This window comes from Pteronotus mesoamericanus, unplaced genomic scaffold (genome assembly GCF_021234165.1).
Source record: "Pteronotus mesoamericanus isolate MK-2021 breed Mesoamerican mustached bat unplaced genomic scaffold, CSHL_Meso_final contig_72, whole genome shotgun sequence".
NCBI classification, from domain to species: Eukaryota; Metazoa; Chordata; class Mammalia; order Chiroptera; family Mormoopidae; genus Pteronotus; species Pteronotus mesoamericanus.
Window position 1 is genome coordinate 1086976 of NW_026555242.1, and position 19502 is coordinate 1106477.

At 47.9% G+C, this 19502-nt stretch overlaps 2 protein-coding genes across 3 annotated transcripts in view; both read left to right on the forward strand.

Moving 5' to 3' along the window:
- The window catches only part of DCTPP1 (dCTP pyrophosphatase 1), a 38174-nt gene extending 20165 nt beyond the window's left edge, over nt 1–18009 (forward strand). The window contains exons 1-3 of one of the 2 annotated variants that reach the window (XM_054582691.1): nt 14554–14690; nt 15390–15500; nt 17515–18009. In XM_054582691.1, coding sequence (XP_054438666.1) covers nt 14590–14690; nt 15390–15500; nt 17515–17815 — 513 coding nt within the window. In that variant the 5' untranslated portion in view covers nt 14554–14589 and the 3' untranslated portion in view covers nt 17816–18009. Of the gene's footprint in view, nt 1–14553; nt 14691–15389; nt 15501–17514 lie in introns of those variants that run through there. The other variant, XM_054582692.1, reaches the window with a different exon arrangement.
- Nucleotides 3211–5788, forward strand: LOC129078041 (selenide, water dikinase 2-like). Its single transcript, XM_054582683.1, has one exon. It carries the CDS (start codon nt 3744–3746, stop codon nt 5103–5105), a length of 1362 nt encoding a protein of 453 aa, XP_054438658.1. The 5' UTR covers nt 3211–3743; the 3' UTR covers nt 5106–5788.
- Nucleotides 18010–19502: the final 1493 nt, after the last annotated feature.

Here is a 19502-nt window from a genome sequence, read left to right on the forward strand (position 1 = left end):
ATAAAAACCAAGTATAATGATGTATTGGACTGGTAAAAAAGTTTGTTTGATTTTTTTCCATAAGATGGCTCTAGTAGTGCTTGGATGTCTTTAACTTCATTTGAAACAACTTTGTTAGATTGTAGTGTGACAGCTGTCATGTCAGTGTGCATTAAAAAAAACTTATTAATCCTGGCTGGTGTGTTTCAGTGGACTGGGTGCCAGCCTGTGAACCAAAGAGTCACTGGTTAGATTCCCAGTCAGGGCACATGCCTGAGTTCCTGGCCAGGTCCCCAGTGGGAGGCACTCAAGAAGCAACCACACATTGATGTTTCTCTCCCTCTTTTTCTTTTTTTAAAAAAGATTTTATTTATTTATTTTGAGAGAGAGGAAGGGAGGAAGAAAGAGAGGGAGAGAAATATTAATGTGTGGTTGCTTCTTGTGTGTCCCTTGCTGGGGAGCTGGCCCACAACCTAGGCATGTGCTCTGACTGGGAATCAAACCTGCAACTTTTTGGTTTGTGGGCTGGCATTCAATCCACTGAGCCATGCTAGCTAGGGCTATCCCTCTTTTTCTCTCCCTCTTCCCCTCTCTAAAAAACAAAATAAATAAAATTTTTTTTAAATAAAATATAAAAAGACATCATCAAAATTGGTGAATTTTTGTGTAGCCATTTTAATATTAAAGATGGAAGAAAATATACATTTGTGGCATATTATACTTTATTATTTTAAGAAAGGTAAAAATGCAACTGAAACAAAAAAAAAAAGATTTGTGCAGTATATGGAGAAGGTGCTGTGACTGATGGAACGTGTCTGTAGCACAGGAGCTCCAAGCCCAAACCGGGGAGCTGCTTAAGCATTCATGATATTCTGAAAAACAACCCACTTGCTGGACTAGCTGATGTGGACATGCCGCTCATTACTGATATTACAGGGGAGTGCACCTACAGCGGTGGATCGGTGCAAGAGAGACCACACCTCCTCTAGTCTGAGGCTAGTTATAAGGGATCCCACACAAAGGAGGCACATGTCCTATGCGTGACTCTCAACTATATTACCTAAGTGCGTGAAAGGTCGAGAAGCAGCCACAGGACAAGAAACTGTTTCCAAAAAGGGATGAGGAGGGAGTTACAATCCATTCCCAAAATAATACACATTTCTTCTGGTCAGTGGCCACCTGACCCGCCCTCAGTTATGGGAGGGGGAAGGGCCATGTCCATTGACCCCACAGTATCAAAAGTGGTTTGTGAAGTTTCATGCTGGAGATTTCTTGCTGGATGATGCTTCATGGTCAGGTAGACCAGCCGAAGTTGATAGTGATCAAATTGAGATATTAACTGATAACAATCAACGTTATACCACGTGGGAGAAAACCAACACACTCAGAATGTCCAAATAAATAAAGCTATTGGTGAAAATGAAAAATGTGTCTTTTATTTTACAGAAAAAACCATTTGGACTATTTGACCAACCCAATACTATAAGATTTATAAATAGCTCCTGTATTTTTTATATTTTTAATTATGTTAAAATACACATGGCATATACCATGGCTGGTGTGGCTCAGTGGTTAGATTTGGTCAGGACACGTGCCTGGTTTGCTGGCCAGGTCCCTGGTTGGGAGTGTATGAGAGGCAATTCGATCGATGGTTCTCTCCCTCTTTTTCTCCCTCCCTTCCAAAAAAAAAAAGTCTTTAAAAAAATGCATGACATAAAACTTACCATCTTAACCATTTTTAACTATACAGTTCAGTAGTGTTAAGAACATTCCCATTGTTGTGCAATCCATCTCCAGCGCTCTTACATTCTTGTACATAGGTCTTGGGACACATGCGCCAGATTTCCTCTAGGGTATGTCCTATAGGTAGAACTGGTGAATCATTCCACCTATGGGAACCTTTATCAGTTAAGGCCAAACTCTTTTCCAAGATGGTTGCATCAATTTATACTCACATAAGCAGCTCCTTTTTTAAAAAAGTATGTAATACCTTCAAATGTTTTAAAATGTTCTTATTCAAGTACCAAATGTCTAAGGAACAAAAAGGCAACACAATGAAAAATCTCCCATCCCCTAACCACTTCACTCTGTTCTCAGAAGCAATCAATATTACCAGTTTCTGGTGATTACCTTTCCAGAAACATATTGTTGCATACAGTCCCCCTTTTACAACAAATACCATCTTTCTATACATACTGTTCTGAAGCTTCCTTATTTTTCCTAACACACACCACAGACAGTATAACCTGGTGGTTGCTGGAGCAGATTGAATTCATAATGATTATACTGCCTCACAATAAACTGCCCATAAACTTGAAGGTGATTTAATCACTCTGTGCCTTATATACCTTATTTCTAAGGAATGGAAAGAATCCTAACTCAAAAGGTTTTATGAGAATTAAATTAGCTAATATATGTGACGCATTAGAACTGTGCCTATTAGAACTGTAACTATTATCAATATAACTCCATCAATGTTTTCTACCATTGCTTGGTAGCTTACTATGTCAATGTATCACAATTTATTTTAGTCATAATGGATAAACATTTAAGTTGTTTCCAGTATGTGGACATTACAAACAGCACAGCAATAATAATATATCATTTCCCACTCAATCTGTAGGATAAAGTCCTAGAATTGGAACGGCTGGATCAAATATATTAAATGCAGTTATACTTTTTATTAAGATTTTATTTATTTCTAGAAAGAAGGGAAGGAAGGGAGAAAGAGAGGGAGAGAAACATGGATGTGAGAGAGATACATTGATTTGTTGCCTCTTGCATGCCCCGACTGGGGACCGGACCAGCAACCAAGCCATGTCCACTAACTGGGAATGGTATCAGCAACCTTTGGATCCCGAGGTCATTCAATCCACTGAGCCATATGAGCCAGGGCAAAATGCGTTTATAATTTCAATAGATATTGGCAAGCTACCCTTCATGGATACATCATAGATTCTCAAATATATTAAATTATAGAGATACAAACTTCAGAATTGAAGAGACTTGATGAGCTACTTTGTTGACCCAATGAGTCAGCCGATATCAGGAGAAGGAAAGTGACTTACACAAACACTTAGTGGTGGGAACAGCACCAGAACATGTGCAGGTGTCTGGAGTTCTAAAATTCGTTAAAGCCCTTTTAAACATTTCTTATTTTGATGCTACAGTTTCCTTATCTAATTCCTTATTATACTTTCCGATTTTTTCCAGTGGCTATCTTCTTACCCTGGATTGATCATGTGCGCTGTCAAGTGACCCTTGGACACTTCTCGCCGGCTAGAGGTTCGGCAGGCTATCGATCTTCCCTCATCCTTCAAAATGCTGTACTTGGTAGACCGCCTCTAGGGGAGCCGAGCTCCGTCAGCCACACACGCACCCGCCCGCCCGCCTACCCCGCCAGGAGGTCATTCAAATCACAACACGCGGAGCAAACCAAAACACTCGCTCGGTAATCCAGCGGGGACCAACCTTCGCAAATTGGTGGGCGGTTGGTCTGGAATACGTTAAGTCTTTTAGACCAAAGGAAGCCCGCCTCGCTGTGGCAAAGTTGTTATTGGATGAAACGGCTGTCAATCACCAGGGGACTAAACTCGGGAGGCTGTCGGTTGCTCACCCGGGAAGACCCGGACGGGCTGGCGCGCCCTCAGTTCCGCGAAGCGCGTGGGTTGCAAGCTCTGCGGTAACATCTGCTACTCGGTACTAACTGGAGTAGAAAATAGAAGGGACCTCTCCTCCTCTCCCCTCCTTGCCCGGCAGGCGTAATGGCAGAAACCGCAGCGACGGGTGCCAGCGGGGAGACGATGGCGGCGGCGGCGGCGGCGGCGGCGGCAGGCTCCGCGGGATCCGCGAGCCTGTCTTTGGGTCGCGGCTTCGCGAGCTACCGGCCCTTCGAGCCCCAGGCGTTGGGCCTCAGCCCGAGCTGGCGGCTGACCGGCTTCTCCGGCATGAAGGGCTGAGGCTGCAAGGTCCCCCAGGAGACGCTGCTCAAACTCCTGGCGGGACTGACGCGGCCGGACGTGCGGTCCCCGCTGGGCGGCGGACTGGTGGGAGGCCATGAAGAGGCGGCGCAGGAAGCCGGCCTGCCGGTCATGGCGGAGTCCAGCCCAACTTCTCCAGCCCTGGGCATTGGGATGGACTCCTGCGTCATACCCCTGAGGCACGGAGGCCTGTCACTGGTGCAGACCACGGACTTCTTTTACCCCTTGGTGGAAGATCCCTACATGATGGGACGCATAGCTTGTGCCAATGTGCTGAGTGACCTCTATGCCATGGGCATTACTGAATGTGACAACATGTTAATGTTACTCAGCGTCAGCCAGAATATGACTGAGGAGGAACGAGAAAAGATAACCCCACTCATGATCCAAGGCTTTCGTGATGCCGCCGAGGAAGGAGGGACTGCAGTGACCGGTGGACAAACTGTGGTAAACCCTTGGATTATCGTGGGTGGGGTTGCCACTGTGGTGTGTCAGCCAAATGAATTCATAATGCCTGACAGTGCAGTTGTTGGCGATGTGCTCGTGTTAACCAAACCCTTAGGAACCCAAGTAGCTGTGAATGCCCACCAGTGGCTGGATAATCCTGAGAGATGGAGTAAGATAAAGATGGTGGTCTCCAAGGAAGAGGTAGAGCTGGCCTATCAGGAAGCCATGTTCAATATGGCTACCCTGAACAGGACTGCTGCTGGGTTAATGCACACGTTTAATGCCCATGCAGCCACGGATATCACAGGCTTTGGCATTCTGGGACACTCTCAGAACCTTGCGAAACAACAAAGAAATGAGGTTTCTTTTGTCATTCATAATCTGCCAATCATTGCCAAGATGGCTGCCATCAGCAAGGCCAGCGGGCGCTTTGGGCTCCTTCAAGGAACCTCAGCAGAAACTTCTGGGGGATTACTGATTTGCTTGCCGCGGGAACAGGCTGCTCGCTTTTGCTCTGAAATCAAATCTTCCAAGTATGGGGAGGGTCACCAAGCATGGATCGTCGGCATTGTGGAAAAGGGAAGCCGGACGGCCCGGATCATTGACAAACCTCGAGTTATTGAGGTCCTGCCTCGTGGGACCACTGCTGCGGCTCTTGCTCCCGACAGCTCCGGTGCCTCTTCTGAGCCCAGCTTGTGAGGTGGAATAGCAGAAGTGGTTTGGACCTTGGAACCTTTGTGCGCAATCATGGATGATTCTCAAGAGCTGATTTTAGGAACAAATATCCAAAGAAGGCCGCCGGCGTGTCAGTTCCGCAGTTGCCCTTTCCAGGTGATTTGAATCAGCGCATCGTCAACTGCACGTCCCAAGGCCGGAAGTAGCGTTTTGGACTTCCGGGGGAGGTTTGTTCAATTTTTGCTTGGAAGAGGAGCAGAAAGACCTGTCTCCTCTTTCCAAGGGCAAAGTGAGGTTATTCCAGTTTGAGGGAATTGCAAGGGGAAAAGAAAAATCGGAAGCAAATAAATTTGGATTAATGCTGTTGATAAATATAAATTGTAAAGAAAGATCTTATCATGCAGTGTCAAATTCTTAATTAGGTATTTCTGAAGTACTGTCTCTTTCCTGCTCCGGACAAGAATTGAGCAGCTTGTCCGATGACTGGGAAAGGAGGACCTGCAGCCATCTGACTTGGGCTCTGTTAATGACGTCTCTCCCTCTAAACCCCTTTAAGGACTGGGAGAGGCAGAGGTAGCCCCAGAGCCCAGGCCTTGGTGGTCATTAAGATGTTAAGTTTTGTGCTGAAAATTCCTGGTGATTTAACTAATAAAGTGATTTCTAGTGAAATAAATAAAAAGGACTTTGTTGAGAATTCTTCTGGCTAATGTTTGGATCCTTGGAATTCTGAATCTTTTACAGTCTTACAAAACTGAATCAATTGGTACATTTAGAGTCTGGCAAAATAGGGAGTTTTCTCATGTTTTCTCCAATCCTGGACGAGGGGATTTGACACCCAGATCTAGGTTTGCATCTTCCCCCTGAGTTGACAGCAAGGGACTCAACAGGCCTAAGAAACCCCAAGACTAGAAGGTGGGAGGGGAAATGGCAAAAGTGTCAGTAGTTCATGGAAAATGAAAAGTAGGTGGAAGAGGGGTAAGTGACTTAGCAGAAGAGAGGAAGCCAAAGCATTGGTGTATTTGCGCTGAGGAATACTAACAGGAAATGAGGAGATATGCCCCAGAGGTACTAAGCGAGGTGGGATCAAGGGTAGGGGTAAAAAGATACTGGTTGAAAGTTTAAACAGGGTAATTAGATCTTTCAAGTTCTCAAGCTTCTCATGCATTCAGACAGCCAGAAGACTGCTCCTCACCTTGGCAAATAAAGGGGAGGTTTCTTTCCTGGAAAAATGTGAATTAAAAAAAAAAAACACTGCAAAATCAGGGATACCAGGCACAGCAGAGGACAGGGGGCCTGACCAAAAACGATAAAAACTGGAAAATGAGGACACAAAGCCCTTCCTCAGCTCTTAAAAACACACACTACTCCTGGAGAAAACGAGCGTGCCCCCCACCCCCGCCGAAAGACCTATAAATAAAAACATTTAAGGAGCACCCAGTCAGAATCCCAGTATGCGGAACCTCCCAGTTGAAAAGCTTCACTCAACCACATTCTTCTTCATGCCTAGTTCTAAAAACGAGCAGTCATTTGAGGCAAGCTCCAACTTGAAGGAAGACAAAGCTAACAGAAAAATTCAGGAAAGGGACAATAAGGGAGTGGGGGGAAAATAGAAGCCAAAGAGAAAGTATTTATAAAAAGAAAATAACAAAGCGCTTAGAATGTCAAAATATAGCTAAGATTTTAAAATTCATTAGGAGACTGAGAAGATAAAGTTGAGGAAATATACCAGGAAGTACAACCAAAAAAAAAAAAAAAAAAAGATACACAATAGAAGAAGAAGAAATATGAAAATCAGAGGTGAGCCAGGATGTTCAACATCTAAGAGGAATTCCAGGAAGAAGTAATAAAGCAGATGGAAGAAAGAAAATTATCAAAGACCAATACAAGAAAGTTCTATAAAATTCAAAAGCTGTGTCACATACCTCTTGATTCCCAGATGATGAGCAAAAAAGACACTAATTTTATTATTAAATTTAAAATGCTAGGAATAAAGAGACTGTAGTAATAATAATAATAATAATAATACAAGGTTTTATATAGTGCATGCTCTTTGCCAGGCACCGTCCTAAGTATTTAATATGCATCAACTCATTTAAAGTTCCAACAACCGGCATTTGCCGGGTAGCCCAGTTGGTTCCAGCATCGTCTCCGAATCGCCAAGTCTGCAGGTTCAATCCCCGGCCTGGCCACATACAAAAATCAACCAATGAGTGCATAAATAAGTGGAACAACAAATCAATGTCTCCCTCTGTCTCTCTCCCCCGGTCCCTCTTTCTCTCTTTCTACAGATCAATGAAAAAAGTTCCAACAACCCCACTTTGAAAATAAGGAAGCTGAGGTGCAGAGAGATTAAGAAATTTGCCCAAGGTCACACAGGCAGTCTTCTAGGCAGTCCGACTCCAGGGTCCATGCTTCTAATCACCGTGCTCTCCTAAAGTCTTCTGGGGAGAGGGCAAGATCACATACAAAGGCCTGCAGATAAAAATGGTATCAGACTTCTCAACAGCAAATTGTAAGCTAAAAGCCAATGAAGGAATGCCTTCAAAATTCTGAGAGTAATTTATTTTCTATGTATAGTTCTATACCTACCCACGTTTTTAAAAAGTGTAAAATAAAGATATTTATAGACATGTTAGGAATAAAGGTGGTTTCATCCCATGCACTCTTTCTCAAGAAGCCACTGGACGATGTACTCCAGCAAAACAAGGGGGCAAACCAGGAAAGCAAAAAACATGGGGTTCAGGAAATCCAACTCGGCAGAGAAAGGTAAAGCAGGTATCAAGGTACCGCAGGCCTGGAGGACAACAGTCCACACTGGAACAGGAGCCTGGGAGGCTTCCGTAAAAGGAAAGTGGCGCAGATACAATACTGATGCATTTAATTTTGTGAAAAGTTGTATTGGATGGTGAATGGAAGATTTAAACAGAATTAGTGGTAATTATGCAGAAAACAAGTGAGTCCTAGAGCAAATTAAGCCTGTAACATCAGTGGAGGCAAAAATGACAAAATCGAATCTGTCCTACTGCGGGCACATCGTGAGAAGGCAGGGTTCTTTGGAAAAGGCAATAATGCTGGGAAAAATAGAAGGCAGCAGAAAGAGAGATGCTGGACTGACTCAGTAAAAGACGCCATGGCATGAGTCTACAGGACCTGAGCAGGGCTGCTGGGGGCAGGACATTACGGACATCCCTCATGCAAGTCAGGAGTTGGAGCTGAACCAATGGCATCTAACAACAGTATAGAAAACTAGCCAATGACAGAAAGAAAAAAAAAAAAAAGAATGAGGCAGATTGACTCCACCCAAAAAGCAACCTTGTACAACAAATTAAACATAATCACAGACACCTAGAACAGTGTCTGGTCCATAGTTTGTGTTCAGAATGTACTGAATGAATGAATGACTAAGGGAGGTACACATTTGGGGATCCTAGCACCCCCTCTTTCCACTTTCTCCTTGCTCTCGTTGTCTCCTGGCAGTAGGGGCTGATACCACCAATCTCTTAAGACAAGGCTTTGGAGAAGAAATTTGGACCTTGGTTCTGGTTGTCCACTTACACAGCTCTCTAACTGGTTCATTCTCTAGCTTGGGGTGGGTAGTAGAAAGGGGAGGAAAATGATTGAGACTTCCCTGGCCTGGACTCTCTTAGTAAACTTGGAAAGGGTGAGGGGTTGGAGTCCTGACTGGTGTCGCTCAGTGGATTGAGTGCCGGCCTGCAACCTAAAGGGTGGCCAGTTCAGTTCCCGGTCGGGGTGCACGCCTGGGTTGCTGGCCAGGTCCCCAGTAGGGGGCGCGTGGGAGGCAACCACACATTGAAGTTGTTCTCCCTCCCTTCCCCTCTCTCTAAAAGTCAATCAATCACCAATGAATGAAAGGGTGAGGGGTTGAGAGCAAGGAAGGCATCCAACTTTTCCTTGGGGAGGGGCTGGGCATCAAAATCAAGGCAGCAGCACGGTGGGTGGAAATTAGGAAGGAATCACAGGTACAAACAGAGGTGAGGAAGGCGATGAAGGAAAAGGAAGTGGAGGAAAAGAAAAGGGAGCCAAAGGAACAAAAGAAAAAGGGGAGTTGGAGCTTGAGGAAGACGAAGAGAAGGGACAGAAAGGCAGAAGAAATGGCAGTGAGTAGGTAACCTCAGCACAGAGCAAGCATGTGTGGGTGGTGATGAGCTGCAGCCTATGCCTTTCTACCGAATCTCGACAAGTCTCTGAGTCTCGGCCTTCCCGTCCATAAACGCAGGCACAGCCATACCCGCCTATGGCAGGGAAGTCAGGGAGTAGATCCCATGGGACATGCTTCTACAATTAGTATTTATTTGATCTGGTCAAGTACCAGGCTCTGGGGAAACAAAAGCCTGACAGAGCTTCTGTCCTCCGGGAGACACACTGTAGGGGAAGATCTAGAAGAGGGACACGAGTCACCCCCAAAGTAAGGTGAAAAGTGGTAGAGTCATGAGAGGAGAGTGGATGAAGTGCTATAGAAAACTAAATTGGTGGTCAGTGGTCCCAGCCAGTCCTTGCAGCTGACTGGCCTGGGTAAATCCCTCCCATTGACCTGGCAACAGCAACCAAGGCCCAACCAGAAGAGGGGAGTGTACTCAGCCCACATGAAAGGCGATCCTCAAGTACCCCGCTTAGGTCATAAGGGGAGGCTGTGCCACTGGATTGCTCTACCCCACACTGAAGGGCAGATGAGGAGCTTGCCAGACAAGAAAAAGACGAAAGGGGTTCATCATCTCCAAACCATTATTATTTGAAACTTTCAAAGGACTTACTTAAGAAAAAGGAGATCAAAACTACAAACAATAAAATGACAACAAATACACATCTATCAACAACTGAATCTGAAATACAGACTAAGTTAACAAGAAGAACGGAGACAGAATCATGGATACAGAGTGCATATTCATGGCTGCCAGATGGGAGAGGCGTGGGAAGAGGTGAGGGGATTAAGAAGCACAAATAGGTAGTTACAGAATAGCCGTGGGGATGTAAAGTACAGAACAGGAATGGAGTACCCAAAGAACTTGTATGCCTGACCTATATTTTGGACAATGGTGGGGGGATTTGCCTGAGGGAGTAGGGTGGATGCTGGGTGGAGGAGGGCAAAGGGGGGAAATATTGGGACCACTGTAATAGCATAATCAATCAAATATGATTTTTGAAAGAGAAATGAAAGTTATTTCCTTTTGGCAGGAAGTCACGGAAGGCTTCCCAGAGGGGGTGGATTTGCAGCAGGGCTCTACAGATTGGGCGGAATTTGGATTTGGATACGGATACACAGAGAAGGGCAATGGGCATTCCAGATGCAGTGAACTGTGTGAGCTAAGGCAGGAAGGGGCAGAGGGGGGCACTACCTGGCTGGATTTCAGCATGTGTGCAAGGGGCCAGGCTGGATAAGTAAGTCGTGGAAGGACTTCTAAGGGCGTTGACGACTCATCCCAAATAGGCTAAGTCAGAGATTCCTAAAACACCTCTCTCATGACTCCCTCTGAAACATTTAATGAGAACAAACACTTTTAATTATAGCGACACTCTTTCCCCCCTGCCCCCGTACAAAACCGTCAAGGCCTATGGCTCTGCCTCCAGGAAGAAGAGCACGGCGATGGGTTGGAGGTACAATCATGCACAAAATATATTTTGTCCCGATCCTCCCAGCACGCACACAAAGGGTCCTTGAAGGCCATCTTTATATAGATGGGAAATTGAGGCTCTAGAAAGAGAGAGTATTCCCAAGGGCATCGGTGAATAGGGTCCCAATCACCTGACTTCTAGTTTCCCATCACACTCTATTGTCTCTGGGATCTCTGACTGGTCCACGTTCTTCCATCCCAAGACCACCTCTGGGCCTCTGGGGCCTCTACTCTGGGCTCTGGGCCTCTACTACTTTGTTCTCCAGCTGCGGCTGTCTCTTCCACTCTCCAGCGTTTCCCAAAGAGCAGTTGCACAGCTTGGCTTTAATGGGAAAGGTGGTCAAACTCTTCTGAGCAGCAGAAGGGCATGCGTGTTCAAGCACGCGTTGCCCTGTCTCAGCCCGTCCATCCTACATTAAACATTTATTAGCCTGCACTTGGGGAAACACCTTTAGTCTGAGAAGGCTAGGGCATCCAGTCCAGTCTCTGGAGGGGAAGGTACAGGCTTAAAAAGGGCTACTCACAAACGTGGACCGGAAGACAAGACCAAGCACACTGAGGCCCTGACTAAAGCAGGGAGGTCATGTCACCTAGATATTTCTGAGAGCAGTGGGGTAAACTGACTGGCTGTGGGGGTGAGGGTGTGGATAGAGCCTGGGATGAGCAGCCCAGGTGCAAGGGCCAATCACGTGTTCAGGTCTGCTCCCTCTCCCTCATGAGGGACTCCCCTGCCCCCCAAGCCCATGCTGTGCTGGAGCTGGGTCTGGTTGGTCTTCAGATGAAGATGTTGCGGAGCAGGAACATAGGGGTCCCTGAAGGATGCTTCACAGGAGCCTTAGAGCTCACTCAGGGATCTCCTGGGAGGATGGCAGAGGCATTCCCAGACAGAATGCCTCCTCCTTCCTGTCAGCCCCCGACGACCACCCGACCAGTGAGCTCTAGAAGTCCCAGTCGCTGGCTCTTCAAACACTCTCAGATGCACAAGACTCCTGAAAAAGTTGCCCTCCATCTGTGTTTTATGTTCCAGTAAAAGCGTTGGGTTCTTGTCCGGAGAAGCTTACCGAACACCAAGGAAGGTGCTTGTCTCCTGAAACTTTCCATCCACACATCCATAACATAGCTCAGCGCTCTGAACTTCTGGCCTGTACGTCTACCTGCCTGCTGCACGTCATCTGGATGTCCCAGAGCCATCTTAGGCTCCATGTGTCCCAAACGAATTCGTTTTCTTCCCTCCAACCCCAACTTCCAGGTCTTCTGTGTCCTCTTTGCAGAAAACGACAAAACTATCCATCCATTTACTCAAGCCAGACACTCAAGAGTTACCTGGGACGCCCTCTTTTCTCCTGTCTCTCATATCCAACTTCCATGCTGCCTAATCCAGGGGCAAATTCAGTGCTCCCGTCTCACGCAGCAGCTCAGCAGCAGCCAAATCAAGTGTCCGCTCCTCCCGGAACACTCTCCTCTCTTCGTCTCCATAGCAACACACTCTGCCAATTTTCTTCCTGCCTCATCTGCCCCTTCTCCACTGCTCAGCCGCTAATTGTCGCAGTACTCCAAGTCATGGTCTTGTCCCCCTACGTTCTCGTATTACTTATCCTTCTCCAGTTCCATGACTTGGAAGTGTAAATGCCTGAGACTACCAAATCTGGATCTCTCCTATCTCTCCTCTACAGCTTATAGGCTCAGAGCCCCAGGCAGTGTGGCTCCACTGGTCGGCGTGTCACCCCGTCCACCCGAAGGTTGCGGGGCCGTTCCCGGCCCTTGGGTATGGGTTTGATCCCTGGTCGGGGCAAGTAAGGGAGGCAACCAGTCGATGTTTCTCTCTCACGTCGATGTTTTCTTCTCTCTAAAATCAATAAAGATAGTTTGAAAACTTGTTTTCAATTTAAAGCTTAGGCTCATAAACACACCTGCCAACTGACATACCTCTTCAGTTTGCTTTGGCATGACTCAAACTCCTGAAGCCACATGTGTTCAGTCCTGCTCTTGATCTTCTTCGTCCCAGTATGAGTCATCTATCCACCAAACTGTTCAACACCCACATCCCGCAAACCATGCTTGATTCTACCGTTTCTCCCATCCCTCTATTCACACCAACAAAGCCTATGTCTAGATCTACCTCCAAAATATCTTCCCAATCGTCCACTTCTCTTCCCCTTTGCCCACCATCAGCCTGGTCCACGTCACCATCGTCTCGTGCCTGGACAACTGCACTAGCTCATCTCCCTCCTTCTATTCTTCCCCTCCTCCGGTTCACTCTCAACACGGCAGCCAGGCAGGCAGCTCATAAATACAAATTTTGATTATATGGCTCCCTGGCCTATAACCCTCCAAAGGGCTTCCATTATACTTCAAATTCCGAGTCAAATAAAATTCATGGCTATTGATCTAATCTGGCCTCTGTTCACGTCTCTAAAACCATATCCAACCACTCTCCCCCTTGCTCACTACATCCCTGCCATACCGCAATTCCCTTGTCTTTAGAGCATGCTAAACCTTTCCCGCTTTACGCATTGGTGTTCCCTCTACCTAGAACTCTAGTCCACTTCCGGAACACTCTCCTCTCTTCGCCTCCATAACAACACTCAGCCTAAATGTCACTTTCTCAACGACAAGTAACAGAAATACCAACTAAAAATCGCTTGACCAACGATGGGATTTATTAACTTATATAGCCAGAATCCTAAATGAGGGCATTTCTGGAACCTGTAAAAATAAGGGGCCCAGCAATATCATCAAGGATCCAGGTCTTTTCTATGTTGCTATCTACCAGTCTCAGCTGGTGGACTAGCTCTCCTCTCAATCCATTCCTCACATGCTAACATCAGAGGTAGAGACTTACTGGGTCCTTTTTTTAGAAAAAATAGCCAAGAACCTTTCCCAAGTCTCTAACGGGCTTCCTGGATCTGCTCATTGTCAAGAACTGGGCCACGTGCTCACCCGCAAACCCACGGATGGCAGGGCAAAAGGGACAGTCACATGACCAAGCTAGTAGAGAAGGGTGTATCCCAGAATATAGTGATGGTTCTGCAAAGACGCAGGCGTGAAGTGGGCAGTTAGGTAGGTAACCAACAGTGCTTACCCACATCTTCCCTCGATCATGCAACCTAAAGTTGTCCCCACTTTTCATAATGTTTAAATACATTAAACTTTTTTTCCCTGGTACTTATCGCCAGTTGAGACAATATAGTGTACGCCAAAGAGACTGTGAGGTCAAACTGCCTGAATTTGAAGCCTGGCTATCACTTCACTAGCTGTTCAGTTAAATTACTCCCTGCCTCAGTTCCTTATGGGTAAAACGGAAACGAGGATGATGAAGATGATGATCGCATTACCTACTGATGGAAGGAGTAAATATGTTAAATGCTTAAAACAGCTACCGCGGTGTCACTTCCGTGGTGCCCAGCTGCATTCTGGAGACACTCTCGTAGCCTTATAATGCATTGCCCTTTCTTGCTTAAACCCTCCATTTCCGGCGTTTTCCACGGAGCGCCCGCCCCTTTCCCCGCCTCGTCATTTCGCTTTGGCGCCAACTGGCGCCTGTAAGTGAAGTGACGCGCCTGCGCTCTCCTCGACCTCTGCCCTTTGTCTCCTCCCCTGGTGGTATCGGGTGCAGTACAGACTCCTTTAAGATGCTTGGCCAAGGCCGAACAAATTTCAGACAGACGCCTAGGAGCGCACGCTTGGAACTTGCTCAAACTGGTCCAGGCCGCCTGAGGGGCGGACTATAGGAAACTCCAGAGAACTGATGGGCCTTTCCTGCGGCTCCGCCCCGGGAAGCAACGCTAACGCCCGTGATTGGTCAGAGGTTCTTGGAGGCGGGCTCGGCGGTGGGCGGGCTTCTCCCGTGCAGGCGAGGCTGCCGCGCGGGTGGCGACATGTCGTCTGTGGGTAGTGAGCAGCGTGGGGACAGCGGGGGACAGGGCACTGGTGCTGCCGGCCTCTTCAGCTTCAGCCCGGAGCCCACGCTCGAGGACATGTAAGCCGACTTTGTCCAGTCTGGGCTGGGGAACTCGCCCCGCTTCTCCCTTTTTATCGGGGAGGTTCCCTCCGCTTGGTCGGGAAGGGCTGCAGCTGTCCCAGCTCTGCTGTCCGGCCCCGGGCGAACCTTCTAACCTCCTATACAGAACGGGGTTAGCAGTGCACACCTGAGGCAGGGGAAATGGTGACGCCCGGTGAATAATATTACAACTAGCCCTGAGAGGGAATACTGGATCCATGCTGCTTCTGCCTCTGCCCTCCAGGAGTGGGAGGTAGAACGTGGCAAATGCAGCGAGAGGTGAGAGGCTCTTAATTTCTTGCTGGAGGAAACCAACAAAGGCTTCTTAGGGACAGTGCCCGTGGGCCTGCAAGGTCTCTGTAAGGCATAGCACGTGGGTAGGCAGAGATAGGGGTATGTCTGGTGGAGGAAACTGCAGAAGCAGCCGCGGGAGATGGAATGGAAAGAGGGTGTTGTGAGGTTCCCATGCCGTTTAGGGTCTGCGTAGGCGCTTGGCTCTTTTAATAGTCGCATAGAAAAGACATGACTTGTTTAAGGGCATCCAAGGAGTTAGTTACAGATTCCCGTTGGAAACTTATGTCCCTATTACATATCACTGAGATGCGTGCACGGGCCTGCACCTCTTCGCCCCTCTCCTAACCTTGGGACCTGTGCTTCCACCCTTTTTTCCTACACCAGCCGCCGCCTCCATGCGGAATTTGCTGCTGAAAGAGACTGGGACCAGTTCCACAAGCCTCGGAACCTCCTCCTGGCCTTGGTTGGGGAAGTAGGGGAGTTGGCAGAGCTCTTGTGAGTAAATGAAAGTGTTCCTGGAAGAGTCTTGATGTTGTGCGGGTGGGGAGATTTATTTGACCGTCAAATATCCATGTATTCAATTCCCCTTCTCACTGCAAGGGTCTCATCTTGCTGCTGGGGATACAGAGATGTTCCCTGCCCTCTAGGGGGCACCCAGCCTCCTAGGAGAGAAAACAGCAAGGCAGATCCAGGTCTAAGAAGGGGCTAGTGGCAACCTCCTGTTACCCTGCCTCTAGGGTGGAATGGGAGGTATTCTATAGAATAGGGGTCCCAAACGCCAGGGTCGTGGGCGGGTTCGGAACTGGGCTGGTGCGGCGGGCAAAGAAGCGAACCGGTCGTTGGTGCCAAAAAAGTTGAGGTCGCTGGTGCCAAAAACGTTGGGGACCGTTGCTACAGAAGACCTGCCTGTCGCCTTCCCGGCAGGAGGGGGCTACATGTGCACAGGTAATGAAGTGGGAAAGGGCAAGTTAAATTCAGGAAGAACCTGAGCCTCTATTAGTGTAAGCTCCTCAAGGAAGAGCAAGGAGTTTATACCTTGTTTCATTCTCTGGTGTCTTCCAAGTGCCCGGCACACACAACAGACATAGATGATAGATATCTGTTGAATAATTGATAGGGCTCTGGAGGAGGTGGGATAGGAACCGAGAACTATAAAATTGGGGTTAGGAATTGATGGAGTTTGGATGGAAGACCTAAACAGATTTGAGTGGTAGAAAGATCACTGTGCCTGCACGGTGGATCAGGTGCCCAGAAGAATGAGGGCAGGGGAAGCCCTGGCCAGGTTGCTCAGTTGGTTGGAACGTGGTCCTGTGAACCAAAAGATTGAGGGTTTTATTCCCTGTCAGGGCATGTGCAGGGGTGGGTTGATGTTTCTCCCTCTCCCTCTCTCTTTTTCTAAAATCAATCACTGTATCCCCAGGTGAGAATTAACAAAGGAATTTATTTATTTATTTATTTATTTATTTATTTATTTATTTAAGAGAGAGAGAGAATTAGGGCAGGATAAGACCAGTGAGGAGGCTCGTGTAGATCAAGGCAGAGGTGGCGAGGCCTAAGCCAGTGAAGTCACCGTGGGGATGGAGAAATGAGGGCACGGAGATGTGTGTGAGGGAAGGCCGTTCATTTATTAGATTTATGAGCATCATCTGTATACTTGGTCTTCTAAAGTCTAGCGATATGGCCTTCCAAAAGATACACATCATTCCCACCTTAGCAGTGCAAGATGGGCAGCAGACAAGCAAACTAACGCTAAAATCTCAGGCATTGTGATAGGTTCTCTGAGGAAAATAACCCGAGGTGGAGAGAAGGAAGGAAACGGAGTTGGCTTTTCTGAGGAGGAGAGATGTGAGCTGAGACCTGAGTAACAATAGGGAGGAGCCCGCCACTGGGAAATTGGGGGTGGAGGGGGACCACGGGAAGTTCATTCAGGGAAAGAAGTACAAAGGCCCTGTGGCAGTTTGACCTGTTTGTGAGACAGAAAAAGCCAGAGTGACTTGTAGGTGGGGAGCTGGGGAAAGTAGTGGATAATGACAGTGGAAGAGGCAGGAGTCAGCTCATGCCAGACCTGGAGGGCACGGTCAGGAGTTCAGGTTTTATTCCAAGCACAGCTAGGGGATTTTAAGCAGAGGAGGGACAAAATGTAATTTGCACTTTTAAAAGCTGACGCTGGGCAAGGCTAGAAGATGGGTTAGCAGGCTTCCCCAGTGGTCCGGGTCTGAGGTTTAGGCTGGGGTGGCAGTGGCTTGGGCTGGAGAGAAGTAGAATTGGGTCTTTACGAGTGAAATGATGTGTTGGCAGCCCTTTGGCTTCGGTGAGGACACAGGTCTGGGTGAATCATATGTGGGTGTGTCTTCCCCACCCTGGCCCTACTCTGGCCCCCAGTGGGTTGAGTTGTCCTTGAAGGAAGTTTCTGGAGGTGGGAGTTCATTGCTGCGAGGACCGGGGTGCTCTGAGAGGCAGAGCCCTTCGTCCTAGTTAGCATGTGCGTGTCTGTGTGTTCCACCCCCAGTCAGTGGAAGCCTGATGAGGAGCCTGGCCCGCAAGCCTGGCCCCCCAAGGAACGGGCAGCCCTTCAGGAGGAGCTGAGCGATGTCCTCATCTACCTGGTAGCACTAGCAGCCCGCTGCCGTGTGGATCTGCCCCAAGCAGTGCTCTCCAAGATGGACACCAACCGGCGACGCTACCCGCCACATCTCTCCCGTGGCTCCTCCCGCAAATATACGGACTTGCCCCATGGGGCCACCTCTGAAGACCAGACTGTGGGGGCTACAGACCTTGCCTGTGAATCCTCAGGCCAGGCCTCAGCCTAGAACCATGGACCCAGGATCTGCAACTCAGCATGGCACCTGAGGAGCAGATGATGGCCTGGCCATGGAACCTCATTCTAGTCCTTTTCTAACGATCGCTGGCCTGGGAGCCTGACTCCCTGAAGTCTGAGGCTCAGGAACCTCTGGAAGACAGACTCTTGGTACTCTTCTCTCTCAATAAAAGTTTTGTCTAGCAACTTCTGGATTCCTCCTGGGAAGGCTCTGTCTCAGCAGGTACTACAGGGGCACCAGGGTTGCCTCTGAGCCCAGCTCCCATGTTCTCTACCATGCCTCCCACCTGCCGGGCAGAGATCTCATTTCTAGCAGGTCCCCTGTGGGATCTCCTGCACGTTTGTTCCCCTTTGGAGCCCCTAACAGAAGACTGGAGGCTGTAGGTAGCGGTAAGAGCCCAGATTTGGGAGCCAGGACGTCAGGGTTCAACGCCATACTTGATACTTATCAGCTGGATGATGTTCATCGGCCTCTTCATCTAAAGTGAAAATAACAGTACCTACCTGACAGGGCTCTAAAGTTTAAGTCAGTTATTATTGCAAGTAGAGTGCTTAGGCCAGTGCCTGGCACACAGCAGGTACTTTGTAAGTTTGCAGTTTTCTATCTCTTAGCTCAAAACACTCAGAGGCCCGCCGCAGGAAATGTCAACAGTTAAGGGAGGCCTAGGTCCAGGACTGAGTCTCAGGACCCAGCACAAAACAGGGTCAGGTCTTAGATGTGGAACAGAACAGGGCTTCCACTGCTCTTGGGCTTGGGCCTCTTGCCCCCACCCCTGCCCTCCCAGGACCAATTTCTCATTCCACCTCTACACGGAAATAGTGTTAGCTACGTGTATAATTCACCTGTTGTGTGACCTCAGGCACGCCACTTTCTTTTCTGAGATGCCCGCTTCCCTCAGGGTGGGGTAATGCTGGGGGAAAAGACCTTCACATTTTTCTTGCTGCCCTTATGAGCCTATTTCCACATTATTAAAATGAGGGATTCCCTTTAACGGCCTCATTCCTGTAGTGACTTCACCCTCTTAACCAGTGACCTCTTTCTTACCACCTAAAACAGTCCAGATGGAACTGCTTCAGCTTTGTTTCCAAACCCACCCTGCTTCTCCCTACTAGTGATAGCTGGAGCCTTATCCTTACTGGTTTGATTTCATTCCCTCTCCTTGATCAATTATCTCCTCCCCCCTCTATATACTCAACTTCCTTTCCGTTAGCCTTCCCACCAGCACAAAAATTGAGTCTCCTCCCTAAAACTTTCACCAGCTATTTCCCTCATACTTTTCACAGCCAAGGTTCATGAAAAGGGTTGTCTACACCCACACACTTTGCTTCCTCATCCTCCCATTTATACTCTAACCCACTCAAGGCTGGCTTTTCTCCCTATCCTTCCAGTGAACTGCTCCTGACTTCGGCAAACTCCTACAAACAATTGGCACCCAAGTAGAGCCTGAGTGTGCTGAATATTCCCGGTGAAACACTTTCCTCTAGATTTTCCTAATGAGACACTTCTGGTTTCCTTTCTACTTCTGGCTGGTCATGTTTTTCTTAGGTACCCTCTTCTTAATGAGACATGTTGTCCAGACCTGATATTCCCAAGCTGTTATTTCCAGTCACCTCCCTTCCACATTTACCTCACATCCAACATGTCCTGACTGGGTGTGACAATTCCTCCACTTCAACCA